Source organism: Desmodus rotundus, chromosome 10 (genome assembly GCF_022682495.2).
Source record: "Desmodus rotundus isolate HL8 chromosome 10, HLdesRot8A.1, whole genome shotgun sequence".
Lineage (NCBI taxonomy): Eukaryota > Metazoa > Chordata > Mammalia > Chiroptera > Phyllostomidae > Desmodus > Desmodus rotundus.
In genome coordinates, this window is record NC_071396.1 from 85,276,193 (window position 1) to 85,297,939 (window position 21,747).

The 21,747-nt window shown below is 41.2% G+C and overlaps 1 protein-coding gene across 17 annotated transcripts in view; it reads left to right on the forward strand.

Annotated features, from left to right (window-relative positions):
* Positions 1-21,747, forward strand: part of DTNA (dystrobrevin alpha) — a 348,472-nt gene that overhangs the window by 241,490 nt on the left and 85,235 nt on the right. For all 17 annotated transcript variants that reach the window (XM_053913096.1, XM_053913090.1, XM_045187823.3 and 14 more), the window contains one exon: positions 16,078-16,291. In XM_053913096.1, coding sequence (XP_053769071.1) covers positions 16,078-16,291 — 214 coding nt within the window. The remainder of the gene's footprint in view (positions 1-16,077; positions 16,292-21,747) is intronic.

Sequence of the window (21,747 nt, forward strand, 5' to 3'; positions counted from 1 at the left end):
CTGTTCATTGATAGTCCAGCATTCTAAGAATTGTACTCATTTATTATATTTTTAATTTCATCATCAGAATGTTGTAGAAATTTATTTCCTTTCTTATTATATGCAGAGTGGTGAAAGTAGGTTTACAGTTGTGAGTATGTGAAACAGAGTTTATTCTTGTATTATTATTTATTATTGTATTATTTTCCATACAAACAGCTGTAAACCTACTTTTGCCCCACCCTGTATATGCCAACGGAATATTAATCCGTCATATGGTGACATCCATATGTCCGCAAAAAACATTTACCGACCTCTGCAATAAAAGAACAGTTGCAAGCCCATCTTTTTTTTTTTAAGGCAAAAAAATTCCTTCAACTTTACTCCAAGGATTTGTTTTCCAGATCAGCTTCTTTCCCTCACCATTCATCTCCGTGCCTGGCATACTCCCCCTCCCCATGCCACGACCAGCACGTTCTCCAATAAAATAAAGGGGCAAATCTCTCTACAAATGAGGGAACAAGTTCTATTCTCTAGGAGAAATGGTACAGAATAAAGAATACAGATATATCCCTAATTCTCCTTTCTAATCAATAGCCTTCTCTTTAGCTTCCAAATTTCCTAGTGACTTTCCACAAAAATAAATAATTGATATACCATTTATAATCATGTGAGCAAATGGTAACATTTTGGCCTTTATCTTAAATAACTTTTCTGCTGCAACATTATTTTCTCGGTCAGCATGGACATGGTTAATGATCCAGATACCCTGTAATGTCAGCGGTTATTTTTTCTGAAATTACTTTGAAGTCAATTCCATAAGTTCATGAGCAACAAAAAGCAATAAGAGAAATAAATCAAAAATCTACTTCCTCCTGTTTCACAGTGGAGCATAAATAAGGAGGCAACGCCCGCACCTGCCATTTCGCCATCTTTTAGTTCTTCCAGCCACAGTGTGAATTTTCCTTCTATCACTCATGTCAATGACAATTTAATTAAAGTGTTGGTTAAAGGGAAAGGTGAAAAGGTATAAATTTGTATCTGAACTTTTAGAGTTTCTCAAATGACCCTTCCTCTAGTAAATGAAGCATTTTTTAAAAGTATCCCTCATCCAGATATAATTTAAGGTTAGCACACATGCTTTTGTCTTTAATAGCTCTAAATTTTCAGGATCACTTATGAACCAAAAAAAATGCAGATACCTGTTTACGTAAAGGTTCTCTATCCCTGCAAAGTTAACTCACGTGAGTGCTATGCATGTAGTGCGACCTGAATGAATATTTTTCTGTGAATGAATGAATAGGCTCCACTAGATTCATTTTTCACCCTCCACTAGAGGGCTCCACTAGATTCATTTTCACCTTCCAGGTGACTAGTCTTAGGCTGCAGGAGTAGTATTTAGGTATTTCTTAGCAATAAATACTAATATCCCATTCATTTTTTTCAAGCTAGTGTTCCAGTATATTCCTTCTCTTTGTCTCATTTTTAAGTATGTGGATTTTTGGCTGCCTGTATCTGTTTTCTATCATTGCATAACAAATTGCCACACACTTCGCAGTTTAAAGCAACATCCATTTACTTTCCCAGTTCCTGTAGGTCACAAATCCAACACAGCATGACTGGACTCTCAGCTCAGGGTTTCACGAGGCCGAAATCAGAGTGCTGGCTGGGACTGTGGTTCTCATCTGGCACTCAGGGTCCTCTTCGAGGAGGACTGGCTGTTGGCAGAATCCATTGTCTTATGGTTGAAGGATTGAGGCTCCCTTCCTTACTGACAGTCAGGATACTACCCTCATTCCTAGAGACCACCCACATTCCTTACCACGTGACTCCACAGGCTGTTCAGAGCATGCGTGTCCTCTGCTTCTTCCAGGCCAGCCGGAGTGTGTTTCTCTGACTTCCTCCTCTATGACCAGCCAGAGAAAACTCTTCTTTTAAAGGACTCATGTGATTAGGTCAGGCCCACCCAGATACTCTCCCTACCTTAAGGCCAACCGATTCAGGACCTTAAGCATATCTGCATAATGCTGTCACAGCAGTGCCCAGACTCATGTTTGATTTAATAACTGAGAGGAGGTGACACTGTGGGCCAGGAATCCGGGGGGGTGCAGGGGTGGGACGGCATCTTCAGGTTCTACCGATCACACTGCTAAGACCGTAGACTTTTCCGTTTTCCAGATAGTGACATATAGAACATTGAATAAAAATAAATAAATTTAAAGTAAAAATCTCAGGCAGAGAAATAGATGCCCCAAAGGAGAAGTATTTAACGAACTATAGAAATGATCCCTAAAAGTATAGTCTTCCAAAGGAGAAGTATTTAAAAGAGAAAGATAGAAGGGCTCTCTGCAGTCAAGGAGTCAGATGGGAGAGCAGGGATGTTCAGTTAGAGAAATAAAGTAGCAGATGAAAACCTTTGGAGCATAATTATCTTTGTATTGTTCCAAGTGGTTTTGACACTCATTTTCATTCCTGTTGCCAAATTATTCTAGACACGTATTTAGAATAAAGAAAAGTTCTTTGGCAGAATACACATTCCCAAAAATTCCCTGTGGGGAAGTTGGTGGTGGCAGCAGAAGCCCATTCAAGTCTTCCACTGAGTCACGCGGCAGTGGACACCCGCTCCTCTCTGGGCACCCTGGACCTGGGAGAAGTTGTTTCCCCTTAATCAGAGCAAACTTCTGCTCTTTCTTTTAATTTTGAGATCCTAAAAATTCAGGGTTTTGTTTGCTTCTCAGTACATTTATATTTGGAGAGTGCCAGAGGCTTTCTCTGATCAATCTGCTGTCACAGTCCAACCTGAGAACTAAGTGAGTCTTGTTTCCAGAAATCAGGATGGAACATCCATCAGCTCCCTTCCATGTCCCCTGCTTCTGCATTATTCCAGGAAGCTATGTAAACTAAGCCCTTTTACTCTCACAGTTTAGGAAAGGGCTTCAGCTTTAAATGCCCCAGTCAGTTGGGAAAGAGTGGTACGTACATACAGAGGAAGGCCTTCAAGCTTCCTCAACCCCATCTGACAGGTGCCAAAGCAAGATTCAATGACCTTGTCCGAGTGGCCTGCCAAGCTACGTTCTTGGGAGCCTGCCAACCAGCCCAAGGCCAGTCATCAGAGCAATACAGAGATGCCCAGAGGGTGCGGTCCCACGGTCTGGCTCCCTGGGTCTCCGGGCTCTGAAAACAGGGATGGGAGAATGGCCCCTCCCACATTACCACACCTGTGGTACTGCAGGGAGGCCACTCCTGATGTCACCTTGATTTACTCCTCATTGAGTCTTTGTTGACATTTGTTTTTGTTATCAGTCACTCATTTATTTACCATTCAACAAATACAGACTGAGATTTACTACGTGCCAAGCATTTTGCTAGACCATGGTGGGGAAAACGTGGTAATATTCCTTAGTGTACGAATTTGGTGTTAGAAAAACCTCAAGTTTAGAATCTAATGAATGTGTTCTATTTATTATAAAGCTTCTGATTTTGTAATATCAAGTGGTAGATAGACCCTAAAACTTTACTATATAAACCTGTATCTAGCACTTTAGTTCCCTCAGCGAACGTTCATTTTCTAAAGAAAATTATGTTTTAAGTAGAGTGTTTAAAAGAAATCAAATGCATATATACAGACCTGCATATAGCTATTGAAATAAATGAAGTGTGTGGCTATTTCTATTCATTCATAGTGTTGGGTTAGGACTTCTGCTTTACCTCTGAGGAGTTCTGTTTGTTCAGATCAGGAGAGCAATAGTAAGTGACTTCCCTTGGATAATTACCAGATAAAACTATGTAACTGAGAACTTAACTTCTACCTTCCAGATATTAGCCAAGAGCCATGGTAGAGTCCCTGTCCTACCATGTCTGTCAAGTCTTGTCATCACAGGCAAGCATGTGGCCCAGGAGCCTGCTACAAAGCCAGTGATGACACGAGTCCTTACCAGCTCAGTTTCTCAGGAAAACAGTGAACTTCAACATAAGAACAAGTATGATGCAATTTATTTGTCGAATTTGACACTGCAGAAAAGGACACTGATACTGTATTGTGGAGAAGGATAAGCTGAGGAAAAACTATGTGACCCAACAGAATCAGAATCTACTCTGAACATGGTCATAATCACTTTTTCTCATTTATTATTCTGGGAGTGTTCAATCAGTGATAGACAAGCTTTTGATTAGAATCAGTGCTTCAGCCTGTTTCTGCAGAAAGCAGGCTCCACAACAAGGCTTGTCTGGAAGCTGTTTATTTGGATACTGAGTCTAGAGCAGAACTGGAACAAAAAAGAGAATGAATAGATAATGCTGGAACTGCTAGGGTACTGACCCAGTTGCTCTGCCCTGCATTGGTCAAGGATGGCCTATGCTTGCACTTAGGGGTCGCACAAGCAAGAGTGTTGGGTAGGCTCCAGGTGTTCAGCTAAAGCATCAGAGGTGTGCAGCAAGAGCCTGAGGCCCGTTGCTGTCTGGTTGCAGCTGCACAGAGCTGGTCAAAGTTTACGTTGTGGCAGTCACTTCTACACGGGCTGGAGAAAGAGGTGGAGCCAAGATTCTGAAAAGGCACAAACGGGATCTGTAACATTACCTACCGTGTATCTTGGCTTTCTGCCCTGGAGATTTCCTCATCAGTATTTCCTGCTAACTTTTAAAGTTTTTTCCTACAAAAGATACACCTCCCATATTCTTGACCTCGATAACCTGTACTGCAGATTAACCACGCAGCTATCTATTCTTCCCAAATGCTAGCCCATCTCCCGAACAGTTTTCCATGTGCCAGCAAACTGGGCCATAGCTATTTTCTGAGTGGATGTGTATTTTCTGTTTTCCAGCATATTATTTACTCTCATTGCACAAAGATGATTAACTATATATTTAAGCAGAACAGAGCGAGTGCGGAAAAAAGGAACACTTTCACGCTGATCGTTGCTCACCCGCTCTCCGATGTTAGCCAGACGGGCACAAGTGCCGGCCACTGAGATCAATGGCTACAAAGGAGAAGTAGGAGACAGTCCTCATGGTCGCTAGCCCTGTGGATGCTCTTTCTCTCAAAATGTGGCATCTGGCATCTAGGATTGTGGCCATCTGCTCAAGTCATGGTAGACAAAGAATAGTAAAGGTACTGTGGGAAACTATGCTCAGTGCATCCCTTGGGCTTCCTTAGAACATGAGGCAAAGGGAAAGACTCTAGGGATTACACGTAGTGTGTGGCAGACAGTAGGCACCCTGTTCCGTTCCCCAAGCATTATTAAGCACCCAGTTTGAACAAGGCATTAGGCGAATAGCCATGAGGAATAGAAAGATGAACAAGACATAGTCCGTGTCTCCAAGTTGCTCACAGTTTAGTGATGTGGTTCTTACGCTTCTCTCACCCTGTATCTTTGGGAGAATCCCCTGAAAGCTACTGACCCTCTCCCCCGAAAACACACATGACCCTTAACATAAAATGTAGCTCATCGTTTGAAAGCCCCTCCTCTCCCCTGAAGTCTAACCAAAGGTTTCTCTAAAAAATGGAGGGGGCAACCTATTGATTAGTAACTGTGGGAAATGCAGAGGGACACAAATGGCCTATAGACATGTGAAGGTATCTGCGAGCAACAAAAGGGGGAAGTAATTCCACCTGAGGGCTCAGAGTGGGCGTCCTCGGGAGCATGTGTGTGTGTGTGTGTGTGTGTGTGTGTGTGTGATACCTTGAAGACAGTGTACTGAAGGGTGTAGCTGATTAAGGAAGTGAGCCATGTCAAGGCCCATACAAGACAGCCAGGGGAATATTCTGGAATTGTATGCAGCCCAGTGTGGCTGGCGCACAGGACTCAGAGAAGCTGGAGATTAGGATATAAGGCTAAAGATTAGGAGACTCAAGTCCAAGCATTGGTTTTCATGCCTAGAAGCTTGGGATTTCCTCAACAGGCAATGGAGAATGGCACAACCAGAGCTAAGCCTTAAAATATTTCTTAGGAGGGAAGGAAAAGGGCAGAAACTGGAGATGAGTGGGGAGGCTTACTGTAAAAAATCTAAGTAAAAGTCAGTAAAAGCCCAAACTAGGGGCTAGAATGTAGGAAGTGGTAAGAGCACATTGAAGGAACCTGTAGAGTTATCCAGTAAAGTCTAAAACTACTGCTCAGAGGGGAGACAAGATATTAGATTCCCCTGCTTCTAAAGTTATGAAATATATTCTGAACAAAGTTAAACACGGGCAGTGAGAAATTAGTTATTGTTCAGATTATTCTTTTCATTTACCTTCTCATTATTTTTACAATCCTTGGTACAATACTTTGAAAAATAATAAACTTAATAAGTGTTCATTCAATTGAATTTTGTTAAGTTTAATTTCTAGCATGACAGCTATTTGAGCCAACAATTATTATACCTCATTTTGAATAATGATGAAACTCTACAAATAAATTTAAGCAACACTGAATAATTTTTCCTAGTAGACAACAGATGTACTACCTTTGAGGACTAGCATGAGATTCAATTTGATTTTACACCAAAAATATGTTATAGACCTTTTCTTGAAGCTCTATTATTATTATATCATCTCCATTAAGCAGGAAATTAAAGTGAAATTAAAATGTTCTCCTTGTGAGATATGGTGCATCTCTCCTAGGATCCTTAGTGAAGAGAATTGTCTTGGTGATAAAGGCACACTTTGGGAGCAAGGAAAATGTTGAGTTTGGACATGGAAGGTAATTTGGTGAGCTACTCAGATGTTTAGATTAACATTTTAAAAGTATGACTCACTAGTGGATATCAAATACGAAAATTGTGCTTTTATTAACATTTCCTTTCCAAACTCAGTGTAGGTTAATGTGGGTGATGGCAATATCATCAACATAATCACATCAAAATACATTGGTTAACTCTGGCAAAGCATACCCTGTAACTGAGTTCCTCTCCCACCCAAGCTTTTTCAACACTATTTTGTCATGATTAAAGGTCTGATTGCGTGAAAAAAAGAAAGAAAAACTTCACTTGAGACTATCTTAACAACTGGCTAATCTGCACATGGATTTCTTGACCAGAGTGTTCCTGAGAGTCTCCCTCTTAAATAAATTCCTCTGTGTCAAATGAACATCCATTTCCTGTTCTTCCTGTCCCTTGTCTAACTCCATCCTTGAAGTCCTACTCCACAGCAGCGGTTCTCAGACTTCATTGTCTTTCAGGATCCCCTACGGAGGTGCTTAACCTACAGATGCCCTGGCCACACCCAGACCTATGGAATTAGACCCACTCACTGCACTAAAGATCAGCTCTGGCTTTTACTGCTGGACTGGTTGGCTGTAGATGAGAGGCAGAATTACATGGTGGTTTGAAAATGAAACTAAGCGTTAAAATATACAGCTTGCATTTTCTCAATCTTTCTATTTGCTTACTAAAAATTAGAAAGAGCAAAATAATGGTCAACAGAAAAGTTTACTTAGTTACAGACCCTACTTTCCAGGAAGCAGCCCCCCTCCCCTGCACACACTCCTCTGGCCCAGTCAAATCAATACATGATCTCATTGTACCATCTGCATTCCTTACTCTGGGGTACTGGTTGCTTGATTGGCTTCTTGGCATTTTCTCCCCTCCTCCTCAACATGTATTCTTATCCTGCTGTGATTCAGGAACCAACTTGAGCCCTACCTCCTCCTCCCCAGTTTCCAGCCCACAACAGCATCCCTGTATTTTGAGCTCCAGTAGCTTTTTAATTTAAATCTGCAGTGTGAATGAATGTGGGCCTTTTATAGTGTAGTGTCTCCTCTTAATCTTCAGTTCGGCCCTCTGAGAGTCTCTCCTATTTTCTTAAATGACCTGTAACATCAAGAATAGTTTATTATAGAATCTTTAAAATTACTAGTTGGATTTAATTTCTTTTGAAAATGTTTTGTGATCTCATTTGTCACTTCCTTTCCCAACTCTGTCTGTAGAGGCATATGGTAGTCTTTCGCCATATGTTAGTGCCTATATGTGCAATACAAGTGTGGTAAGTAGTGACACATTGAAAGACCCTTTTTTCCTCATGAGCTGAGGCTCTCTGAATTTCAAGTATTTGATCTGAAAGTCAACTACAATACTCATCACTGTGATGTAACCTCTCATGGATTTATAATATATTACACTCATTAAAAGGAAAACAAACCTGAAATTATAGGAGGAAGATCGTATTGTTATAACTGACACAGTAAAACAATGAAAGAATTAGAGGGAAGCAAGTTTTATAATTTTATCTGAATGTGACAGTAATTTTTAATTCCTGTCTTCTCTCAAAAATGAGAATTTCTAAAATGTATATAGTGCTTTACAGTTTAATGTTTTCCATGTAAAATTTTTTGTTCCTCAGAATACCTATGAGATTAAAAAGGTGAATATTATTATTCCTATTATACAAATAAACACTTGAATTTAAGTCTATCATTGCTAATGCCATTTTTTCTCTATAAGAGAAAATCGATTATTATAGTGGCACGCTCAGTGTGCTTGTTTGCTAAATACCTCTGCTCCCAACCACCTACAGCTCTGTGTGGTCAGAGAGCACCTATCTCGCCCGTGCTAATTCCAGAATCCAGCACAGGGCTGCCACATAATAAGGGCTAAATCAATGCTTGTTTTATGAATGAAGTTTTTTGTCCCTGGAGTGGAAGGCCAAGAAAGACAGCTAGTTGGCGACTTAAGGTAGTGAGTCTGAAAGGAAACCTGGAGTCCCTCTGACACTCACAAGGGGATAGGTCTCTCTCCCCACCTCCTCACGCCCCACCCTGTGGCTGCCTGGCCCACGGGGGAAGCTCCTTAAAAGCATTTTTACTTAAAGTCTATTTGGCACGTAGAATACTGAATGAAAGTTCCGTTTGAGAGCTGTCACCGGAAAAAGACAATGATTATCCATGTGTTCATCTTTTAGTTGCAAGGATGTTGGAACTTCATTGGGTAACAAGAAGAAGGAATCACCATAATTAACTCTTCTCAGAGCCAACAAACATATTTCCAGAATATGCTATGTGAACAAACACCATCGGGCACTTCAAACCCACAACATAAACTAATCAGAAATGCCACCTGAACTTGGTTCTCCTGCTCTGAGGAGCATGGCAACAATGGAAATTTCATCCAGAAATCACCCTGAAGGTCAGGGAACTTAGGTCTAGGGAGGAGAGAATTGGATGAGTTTTCAGGAGACACGACATGACCTACATCCTTTACTCTAGGATTTGGTGAGTAGGTTGAGTCTGCCTTTACCTGTGTGACTCAGAAATGGGAAAACAGGTCATAGCAATGGCCCACACCAGTCACCATCACCTGCAGCATGAGTGGCAAAGGCGGGTGTGGGTTGAGAGGGTGCGTACGTGAATGCATGCACACACACACCACACAGTGTACACACTGCTGAGGGATATGTCTGTGTTCCCAAAGGCATATGTAGTCCCTCTGGTGTGTCAACAAATTAGCTTCAATTCCCAGCCTAACTACAATTTCCTTTTTGCATAATTAAGAAAGCACATTATAATGCAATGAGTGACCTTCTTATAAAAATCTCAAACCCCTCTAAAACAATGTATATATACATAATTACATAAATCATGCTTAAACTGTAGAAATTAATTGATAATTACCAGCTTTTTGAAACACACCTCACAACCTAATAAGACATAGCAGGTGTCTTGATGTGAGAGCGATAAAAACTATCGATTTTGAGTACTGTTTCTCATACTTTAATGTGAAAATACACTGGGGATGTTGTTAAAAGGCAGATTCCGATTCTCTAGATCTGAGTGGGGGGCCTGAGAGTCTACATTTCTAGCAGACCTAGTACCCTTCAGTTCCAAGTATGGTCTAGACCAGCCACAGCGGCATCACCAGGGAGCTGTTTTCGAACCTTGTAGGTTATTGCAATGTGCTGCCCCAGCTGACAACCACTCCTCCAAAATGACGGAAATCATGTAGGATGATTGTTCATTGGCCTTCCCTGGCCGCAAGCCATCTAAGAGCCTTCTAAAGGCTTAAAGGTGGTTAGCAGAGTCACCTGGAGAGGTTTGTCACACCCTTGCCCACCCTCCTAAATTTTGGACTCAGTGAGTGGTAGAGACTGGGCTTAGGACTTTTGAAAGGATCCCTGAGTGCTTTAGGAAAAGGACATCATGCTCAGATTCGCTAACCTGGGCCCAGTCTCTATGATGTGGTCCAGAGACGGCTGGCCCTGTACTAACTCACGGGAGGGACGAAATCCTGATGTTGTCTTTTGATATTCATGTACGTTCTATACCCTCTCCTCTGCATTTTACCCTATCTATGTGATTCTACTACTTCTAAAAAAGTTTATGACATCAGTGGTTTCTATGAGTTGTAAATGAGTGTGGCGTTTTTGCACTTTCCCCAGGGACACTTGGATTTAAGGCATCTCTACCTATGAACTAAGAATCCGTCTCCTACTGTAACAGTGTAGCACATCAGCAACAGCACTTGAGATTCGAAAACTCTTCTCTCCCCATGTGGAATCCCTCCCCCTCCCCCGCCACAACCCCCCACAGCCCTTTTCAATAAGAGATTCTTGGATTTAAGACAAACTATTAAAGTTTTGTCTATTTCCATTTATAAAGACAAGCTACTGTGAGGAATTAGTAATTAATATATGCAATTAACACAAATATCATTTTTAAGATTCTATGGCATACTAACTTCTACTTTTAAGAACACCTTTTGTTTATTCTCGATGTGGTTAATGCTAACTAAGTAATTTCACTATGCAACCTGTTGCCTTTTCTAGTATATCGCTGCAAAGCGTATAGTTATATGGATGAGGAAACTCCATTTCCTATAGCCTGTACCTAACAGCAGGTGCTTTACAATGGACACTTACAGCTTGAGAACTATTTAGTAAAATGTGCGTAGTGCCATCTAGCGGTATAGCATCATTGTTGCAAACCTAGATGTCCTTTGCATTTTAATGATTTGGTAACTCAACAGTAGGCAACATATTTATACAACTGTCTGACTTTAAAACAGACCTCTTAATAATTTCCTAATGTCTCTCAACTCAGCACATTTCTTAGGGTTCCTGTTTAACTCAGCAAAAGAATTGAGATACTTATCTTTCTCAATAATAGTTAGTAGATATTGTATTGTGCTTATTATGCACTAAATACTGTGTGATATGCTTTACAATGATTACCTCATTTGATCCCCAAAATTACCCTGTAAGGGAGGAATCATTATTGTCCCCACTTTATAGATGAGGAAACTAACATATACAGAAGGAAGTTAAGTGACTTGCCCAAGGTCGCAGCTAGAGAGGGAAACCAGTAGAAACCCAGCTGGCTGCCTGGGAGTCTACAGTACCCTGCACGGTGATCTGCATTTCCCAAAGTAGTTACCAATTTAAAAAGTTTCCAAGAAGCCATAGTGAAAGAGGGCCTTCCTCACCAGGCCTCTATCAAATACGGTAAGACTAATTCAAACTCCACTAACTCAGAATTTATGACGACTAACCTGAATAAGTATCTGCTTTTGTGGATGAGATGTGGTTTGTGCCTCTTCTGTAGAACTCACATAATATATGCACAAAGTTATATGTTAATTAGTGTACTGAATTTGGAAGACTAGGCTAAAATTTACATTTGGATTCACAAATAGTGTAAATTAACAATAGCGTAGGATAGCTATAGATTGAGGGGTTTAATTATTTTAACACGAATAGCTATCACTTGTTGAGTACCTATGATGTGCCAAGCCCTGTGGTCAGCACTTGTATAACTCCCTTGGGAAGGTATTTTTTTCCTCATTTCTAAAATGGAATAATAAATGTATAAGGTGAAATACCTTGCTCACAGTTTTACAGTTATTAATGAAGCCAGCAGTGAAACCCCAATGTCTGTGATTACAAAGCCTGTGTCCTTCCTTCCTTGCCACTCCTGGAAAATAAATACACATAAGGGTATGATGTGCGTGATTGCAGTTTCTCTGTGCACTGCCACACCCCGTGTAAAACACCACCGTCTCCTACTCGGACTAGAGCAACGAGCTGCAGCCACTTCCACACACCTGCCCGCCTGCCCAGCTCCATTCCTTTCTTCCCTGACAGTCAGAAGTGACATGTTTAAGCTGCATTTCTGAGCGTGTTACTCTCCTATTTAAATACCTGTGTCTTCACACTCTCCATGCAAAGACCCAAATCCTTGTCATGGCCACAGTGTTCCTGCAGCCTTATCTTGTACTTCTGGCCCCTTCGTGACCACAGCATAATCCAGTTTTGTACCTAGCACCCTGTATATGACAGGAAGTCATAATTTCTGGTTATCTGTTTGTGTGACTGTGAGTCCTGACCGTGTCCCCTCCAGACTGTTAGCTCCCTGAGGCACCGGCCACATCTGCATTGTTTCCCTTTGAGTCCCCAGGCCCTGCCACAGTGCCTTGCATATGATCATGAGCCCTAGTTTTACTTATCATGTATGATGATCTAGTCTCACAGCCATAATTAGTATTTCATTTTTCTTCATATTGAGGCCTTAAATGTGTAGAAATACAAATATAGAACATATTTATTTTTAGTAGCTTTCATATGATTTCTAAATATTTTATTTGTCTGTATTATTATTTCTTATGGCACGTTACCTATTCCAAGCACTTTACAGGCATCGCCCCATCTAATCTTCATAGTAATTATTTGAGGGTAGACCATCAGCCCCACTTTTCTAAGATGAAGACTCAGAAACCAAGTAACATGATAGATGATATACTTAGGATTCAAACCAAGGCTGTTGTGATTCCTCATGACTCTACCATATTGCCCCTTTAGCAAGCAAATGCATTTCACTGTTGAGTCACTTTCTTGTCGTGTGCTTACTTAGCCAACAGATATTTATTAAGTTCCTACGATGGGTGAGGCTGGGGGTAAAAGCAGGTATCACGACAGAGTCTCTTCCTGTGGCACGTACAAGGCAGAGGGGAAAGAGACAACCTGGTCTGCAGACAGTCCGCTGAATAATGGGGAATAGCAGGGTCCTAAGGCATCACATGGGAAGAAATCTAGAGTGGAAGACCCAGAAAGACATCCTCGAAGATGTATGGACATTAAGGCATGACGGATGAGACGTAGTTAATAAAGGACTTTAAGCAGTATCCACGTGACACATCAGACATGCAGCTCGGAAATATCACCCTGGCTACAGTATTTAGAAAGAATTGCAGTGGAGAAAGACTGAGGATGAAAGAACTGACTTAGTCAACCAGTATGAGATAATGCTGATATTGTTGGGCTGTGGGAATAAGGGTCCATGGAAATGGAGGCATTGAAGTGATACTTTGGGTGTGAAGTCCATAGGATTCAGTCACTGATAGCATGAGAGATAAGAGGATCCAGGGATGAAATCCAGACTCTTGCTCTGGGAGGAGAAGAAAGGAGGTGAGGGGTGAGTCCACTCATCAGGGCAGAGAACCCCAGAGAAAGTGGGTTTGGCCAGGAGGAGATGAGTGTAGGCTGGGCAAGCAGAGGCTACAGTTCCTGAGGGGCCCTCCCACACACACACCTAAGGACATGTTGGCCACTTCCGTGGGCCTGTATGATTCCACCTGAGAGAATCCTGAGAGACTCCTGATGCCCTTCAAAGACTCACCAGGAGCGACCTAGGCATCCAGATTTCCTCCTTCTTCCAGGAGCCATTTCTCTTTCCTGGCTTGTAGCCATCTCCCTCCTGTGCTCAAGTTTATGGTCATGTGCCTCTTCTCCAATGCCTGCTTCCCATAACCCATGGCCAAGAACCAGAAGAGTAACCTACTTCCCATGGTGCCCTGGGCACAGATCCCGGGCACGGATGACAGGCTGGACCTCTCCATCGCTGCTCTTTGTGTGCCCTGCACCCAGACCCCTCCCTTCCCAAGGGCTAGATCCAGAGGACCTACAGATCAAACATGTAGGGAACAATGACAGGAATCCCACCTTTTTCCCTCAAAAATAAATAAATTCAACTTATAGATACTATTTCTTTAGGAGTGCCTTGGTTGCTAAGTTAAAAAAAAAGGATAAATAACATTAGAAATACAAATAATTTACGTGTTGTGTGACACACATAGAAGGTCGCAAATTTGGAACCCATAAATCTGAATTTACCCAAATTTAACATTTAAGTGATTCTTTTGAAAAGCAATTTGTATTCCTCTGCCAGAAACCAGCGATATAGAAAAAAAAAGGTTTTTTACATGGCACACATTGTCCATTCGTTCACGTATAACCTATTGTGTCTGTGGAGCAGGCACTACTGCTCAGGACTGCATGCATTTCCCATTTAAGGGTCGCCATACCCACTTCATCAATTAGAAAAGTGAGGCTCTAAGCCTTCGAGGCTAGGAGAGTTTGCACTCGTAGTAGAAAAGCCAGATTTGAACCTAGGTCTTTGGACTCCAACTCCATTGTTTTGGACTCCAAGTCCAGGTGTTCAAGAGATGTTAATTTTTTTGACATAGTGTCAGAAATCAGCAAAGATGTAGGAGACCTCAGCCTGGGAGTTGATGGTGGAAAAGCGTGTGTGGAGTGCACATTTCTCAGGGGCTGAAACCTGTACTTCATTGAGAGAGACAACAGTTATTTTCATGCAAAAGCGTAAAGAAAAGTGAACCCTGAACTAGATGAAATTGTGGAGAAACTGGAACTCTCATATACTGTTGGTGGGAATGTGAAATAATACAACTACTTTGGAAAACACTTTGGAAGTTTTTTTAAAAATTCAGTATGTACCTTCTGTTCAACTTAGCCACTTCTTTCTAAGAACTTACCAACAGAGATGGAAGCATATGTTCATACAATGATTTATACAAAGATTGTTTATAACAACTTTATCCTTTATCACGAAAAATCAGAACCACCCAAAAGTCCATCAACAGGTGAGTCGACAACCAAATTGTGATGTCTCCATGCAATAGAATACTATTCGGCAACAAAAAAAACAAACTATGATACTAATACATCCACCAACATGGATGACTCTCAAAATAGTTACACTAAGTAAAATTATCCAGACCAAAAAAAAAAAAAAGAGTACACTGTATGATTTCAGCTCTACAGAATTCTAGAAAATCGTGACATCAAATCTATGGTTTCCTGGGACAGGAGCACGAGCAAACTCTTGGGGGTCACGGATGTGTTCATTATCTTAATTGTGGTGATAGTTTCTGGAATGTCATAACAAAGCCTCAGGGTGAACAGAAATAGAAATGGATTTCTTGACTATCCTAGTAAAAGTAGCCATGATTTAAGCTAAATGAGCTACTAAATAATGTAACCAAGAAACTGTTCTTAACCAGCATAGTTAAGTAATCTGTGACTTAGTTCTGCTGCTGCATTGTAGAGATAACTTTCCCTTTTCCCCATCTTCCTGCCTCCTTTTTTCCTATTTCAAACCTTATACTACCAAAAATAGATAAATGAAAATATTTTAAATTCTCAAATGCAGTTTTAATACCCTTCCAAATATGAGAATTTAAGAATTTAAGTATTGTGTTGTTTTGTTCTCTCTTTTTTTTTTTAGGGATGAGCATGTACAACAGGAAAATACTTGAGGCCAGATAGGCTTGTTAACTGTAATCACAAGTAGTATCTACTTCAAAGCTGCTGAGGAACTAGATCTTAAATGTTCTCACCACAGAAAGAAAGTGTCGTTATGGACATGGTGGAGGTGCTCACTAACACTATGGTGGCGATCCGATTGCCACATGTAAACATATCAAATCAACACTGTACACACCTTCAGGTCACACAGTATCACATGTCAATTTATGTCAGTTTTTTAACGAAGCCAGATAGGCTTGGACGGGAATGCCAGTTTTCCATTGACTAGACTAGGACCTTAACTTCCCTGATCCTGTTTCCTCACGTGTACTGGGGGGATAATAGCTGTATTTCAAGGGTCATTGTGAAGGCCAGAAGTAACTATCTACCGTGGTGCTCATTTGCTTGCTGTTGTACATCGCACCTCAAGTCTGAAATTCCACACCATGTACATGAACTTATGTCAACGCCTACAATAGTCAGACACATACCGGAGCCTGTGAGGTGCTTGACAGGCAATCCATGTGAAATAATCCATTTACTTTCCCCTGCACTTTGGGCTGACGTGTTCACTCTGCTTTAATTGTCTACAGTGCACCTGGTGGACATTTGGAACGTCATAGAGGCATTGCGGGAAAATGCTCTGAACAACCTGGACCCAAACATAGAACTCAGCGTGGCCCGCTTGGAGGCTGTGCTGTCCACCATTTTTTACCAGCTCAACAAACGGATGCCGACCACCCACCAAATCCACGTGGAGCAGTCCATCAGCCTGCTGCTTAACTTCCTGCTGGCAGCCTTTGATCCGTAAGTGCTTTCTGAATGTATCACTTTTTCCATGTTTCCCTTTGTCCTTCTTGGTCTTTATTGCAAATAATTTTCTTGGGTAACCTACTCCCTCTTCTTTTCTGGATCAGATACTTATTCTAATAAAGTTTTTCTGTATTTAACATAAAATTTAAATGCTGTGGAAAAGACAAGAGAGTAAAATAGTGCCATAGGAAATTGAGTACAATTGTATTTTACATCCTGACCTTTATTTAACTCATCCCACACTTTCTAGAAGGTACTGACACTTGAAAGTGTTGTATGGGGGCATGCCTGTGAAGCAATTTAATGAAGCATGAAGAGGGAGGATGTTTTTAACTCTCTTCTTTGCAAATTGCCTAAGACAGTGTTTCTGGGGTGAAGTGACAGGACCCTAGAGCAAACAGTGAGAGACTGGAAAGGGTTTCTTGACCAGCCTAGTGAAAGTAGCTGTGATTGCGTTAAATGGACTGGTTGATAACGTGCCACATAAAACAGTGATGCTATCCACACACCACAATGGAAGCTCAGCCGCATTATCTTATAATTTCCCCTCATGGAGTCAGAGAATTTCAGAGCTGGCTGAGATCTTAAAGACTGTTCTTCCAAATCTTTCATTTTATGGATAAAGGAACTGAGGCACAAAGAGAGTGTCACTAACACTCTCAAGACTGTTAGTGGCAGAGTGGGTATTTAGATATTCAGCTAAGGTTTCTTTTCCAAGGCCTATGTGGCAGCCTTGTGAAATATAAAAACCCCCCTGAATTATACCATTGCCTAAAATTTCACAGGGGCTCTTGCTAATAGCCCCTGGTCTAGATGTATCAACGCCTCCACTTTCACTACTGGTTTTGAATATTAAAAAGGAAAATTACTAACTTGACCTTTCAACAATCCCATTTTAAGACTCTCAGAAGAGTATTCTCAGTCTCGTTGTCTGGCCAATGCTTGGGAATTTTTAAGCCCACCACTGGAGATAATCCAGCCAGGCTAATGTTATTCTGCCCCTCACTTACAAAAGTCACCAGCTGTCACTCTGCCACCTAGAGTAGTAACAGAGTCTTTTGTGCTCACTTCAACCAGTGTACATTATTGTTTCTGTGATACTTATATTTTGAGAAATTCTCAAGGTGAAGGAAACAGTTTTAAAACAAGCACTCCAGCAGGAGAGACTCCATGCTTAGTCTGTGCAGACTTCAGAGCTGATGTACTGCTTTAGGCTAATCACTATGGTAACCGAGCAGGGCAGGTAGGGAAGCTGTGGTTCCCATGTGACAGGTAGCAGAATGGAACAAGGCCATGGAATTGCTATAACAGCATTTCCATCCTGTCCCCTCAACAAGAGGATGGCAGCTTTCAGACTCGCCACTCAAGTCTTTAGGGGACTTGTTATAAGTGTAACAATGGAAATGTAGAAAGGGAAATATAATTTCTCAGAGTATTATTGATAGAGGATTCATAAGGAATCAGAGTTAAAAATAATAATTTGAACCCACTCTATAAATACAGAAACGGGGCCAGATTAATAATAAGAAAGGGGAATTTTGTAAAATATATGGAACTTGAACTACAAGGGTTAGATTTTTCACTTTTGTTTAGAAATATTGGGAAGATCATTTCAAAAAAAAATAGAGGTATGCATGTTCTCTAAATAACTATAATGGTATGGCTGAATTATTTCAAGGCTGATGAATGCAAAGCTTAAGAACTATACCAAGGTCAGAAACAATTCACACAGATGTTCAGGAGAAATGTTTGTTTGGTTCCTACTTTTCATACAGACAGGAAGGCCCCTGATCTCACTGGAGTCGATTTATAATCACAGCTACATAGAGAGATCTCATTGAAGAGCTTACAGACACATTTACACAGAGACCCCAGGCTGAAGTACTTCCACCCTCTGTCCTTTGACATAGCAAATGAGTATATGCAGTTATACTGATACTCAAATTTTCCCTCTAGTGGCTTTTCACATTTTAGACAGTGTGTGATATGAGCTATCAGGAAGTACTAATACCTGAAAATACAACTTCAAAGTCAGTATAAGAAAAGACACAAGAATAAAATGAATGTCTGATTTTATTACTTATCATTGTAAACTCCTATTGATCCAAAGGAGAACTAGAATGGAAATCTAACATCACTTCCTACCACTTCTCTCATAACAGACCCAGCTGTTTAAAGGAGCCTCAGTATTCTGGTGGATGTGAATAAGCCTGGTACTAGTAGATCAAGGATGTGCTGTAGCTATTATGGAATCACTGAAACATTTAAGATTCTCCTTTATATGCTGTATTTTAAATCCACATGATTAAGAAAAACTCAAAATCCAAAATAATAAGAGTTAGAGATACCTTAAGAACCTGGACTCTAAAGAGATGATGTAAAAAATAAAAAAGGAACACTGGCCGGTTTGGCTCGGTTGGGCATCATTATGCAAACTGAACGGTCGCAGGATCAATTCCCAGTCAGGGCACAGGCCTGCGTTGTGGGCTTGATCCCCGTGGGGGCGTGTGCAGGAGGCAGCTAATGGATGCTTCTGTCTTGCATCGATATTTTTCCCCCTCTCCTTCTCCTTCCCTTCCCCTCTCTCTAGAATCAATAAAACAAAAGAAAAGAAAAAGAAAAATCATTGAAAAGGAAGTACATCACAGTGATTTAAACTCATGAAGAGTAAGAACTTGGATTCAAAGAAATATGATTATTATTTTGGCAGTACCTTAAAACTCACCAGACCCAACCAGTTGGACTCTGCCAAGAAAGTGGCCTGAAATGAAGTTCAAACTTCACTTGAGCGTATCCCTGGGAAGCAGACTTGCCTTCCCATAATCACAGTTCTCCAAGAGTAGCATTTCCCTCTTTTCTCCCAAAAAAGACACCTGGACCTCAGTTTGTAAATAAGTATACTTACCACAGACCACAAACAGCCTCCTGGCTCCAAGGTTTCCCTGTTCTCTGGCCAAGTCAGCCTCTTAGGAGATACAGTATTAATACATAGCCGTATACATAGGATGATTGGTGGAATGCTAGGACCTAGTGTTTGACACCACTGACCTATGTCCATGCTTGCCATGCTGTCACTGAATAGGTAGTCTAGGCAGTCTGTCAAGTCTAAAAGATTTTGGTTGCTCCTGACTTTCCTTCTAAAAAAATGGCTGTATCTCTGGGAGGGGGTCGTCCAGTGATATTACCAACCAACTTCTAAAACCGACTTCTAAGCAGACCCTTTCTACACATAGAAGTGAATGTCTCCCCGGTCTCCAGGGAAATGCAGGGATGCACTAGGACGGATAGGAAAATAAGTGTTAGAAGAGGGGAGCAGGGGCTGAGAGGAAAGGAAATATTAGTGTGTTGCAGCCTGTCAAGGCCTGGCAGGTCTACTCTAGATTCAGGGAGATGGAAGAAAATGAGCAGAACTGTGGAAATGCTTGGCATGCCTTTATTCACGGGTGGGTGAGCCACGCATGCTTCAAGCTGCGTATCTCCCTGCATGTCTCTGCAAGTCTCTGCGTGTCACCTGTCCCCTCCATATGGCACACGGTGTGGCCCTTGCTCCCCAGTGTGGCACATGTCGTGGCCCCCAACAGGGAGTCCCTACCTGCTTAAGTACTGGAGGCAAACAAAGCCAGCTTCAAGCCAGAAAATTATATAACATAGCATAAAAATGCACATGCGAGCCCACTTCATGTTATGGGAACAGTTCACTGGACCCAGTCTCAAGGCTATGAGAACACTACTTACCAGGCCCATTCAAGGTTATGGGAACACTACTTCCCTTAGTTACCCGGACACCTGGGTGAGGAAGCCAGACTGCCTCCACTGACCCTACAATTAGCAAATAGCTGGAGAATTGAGTCTCCTCCTCTTGTCTCGTTCTTTCTGTGCACTTCAGGAACAGGCTGCCTCCGTCCCGTCCTGTATTGGCTACCGGGAGCCTTCCCCTAGAGTTCTCTCCTGCAGAATCCACCGACAAATTGGCAGCAACTGTTTCTCTCACCTCTTGTTCACATCTGGCAGTGGGGGGGGGGTTCTCTTTGAAGTATCCTAAGGACTTTTACTGTTATTATTTTTTTGAAAATTATAAGTAGAAAAGAAAAATAACATGGCAGAAAGTTACACGATGAAAATAATTATTTTTAAACAGCTTTATTGAGGTATAGTTGTTACCTTGAAAATAATTCTTTAAGTGTGGCCTTTATGAGAGGTAAGGTCACAACACCTATAAACAGTAGAGCCCGTCACCTCTCACGGCCAAGTCGATCACCCTCCCCCGGGTCCTACTGCCCCCTTGACTGGATTCTGCTATTCTCTTACAGTGCATGTCTTACTGCTTATCTGACTGCCTCCCATGCCTTATTCTTCGTATGCACAGCAGCTGACACAATACCCAGCTCATAATGAATGAAAGTGAATGAAAGAATGAATGAAAATCAAAGGTTGACTTTTCTTAGCTCTTGACATACGATTTTCATTCTTTTTCTGAGGTTAAATCCTCGTTGATCTCCAATGCATTACCAAGACTAGTAAATCCAAGCTTGCGCTGTCACCTAGATGCATACCCTCCATTTTCACGTCTGCTCCACAGAGAAGAAAATCAGATGTTTGTGGTCACTAATGTACATGATCCTTTTTTCACAAAGACATCAATACGCTTGTCTTACTCTCTTCCTACTTCCCTAGGAAAGACTAACATCAACTTTAGTCTGTTCATTTAATGTCATTTCAGTTCAGGGGGATCTTTCTTCTCAGGATCTTTCCTCATGAAGTAGATTATGTGACAATGGCCTTGTTTTCAGCAAATACCATTTTCACTTATATTCAGCCACTCAAAACTCATAGTAGGACAATAATAACCATTAAAAGGAACAGTGATTTGGGGGGGGCAGTCCACCTATATTCTTAATGCCAATTCTCTAATGATGATAATAATATAATTGTAGTCATAGCTAAGATATACTCCTCATTTACTGTGTGCCAACAATCCTACTGATTTGGCACTATATTATTATAATTCTCCAGGCTGAGTAAGTGATGAAGCTGGGACAAGAGGTTAAATAATTTGCAGGTCATACAGTCTGATACTAGATGATGTAAGTGGAGAAAAAAATCAAAATCATTTTGTCTCAGGAAGCAGTTAGTGTTCAGTTCTGTTCGTGCTTTCTGTTTCATTTTTTTAATAAGAATTAATGTACTTTTCCCCCTAGGCTTCCCATGTTTATTAAAGGATATCATTATTACAGTCACATTTCTAACCTTTTTAGCTCGTGGTATTTAGACATATTTGACAGAGTGTATGTGAAAGAAGTATTTGGACTTAACAAGCTTCACATTATAGATTTAGAGTCAGTTTTACGACAGCCATCCAGAACTCCGAATCTACTGTATAATAGTGTTTCATAGAGAACACAAAATCCTGGTATTCTCCTCTCTGTTTGACATATGGCACCTCACTCAGC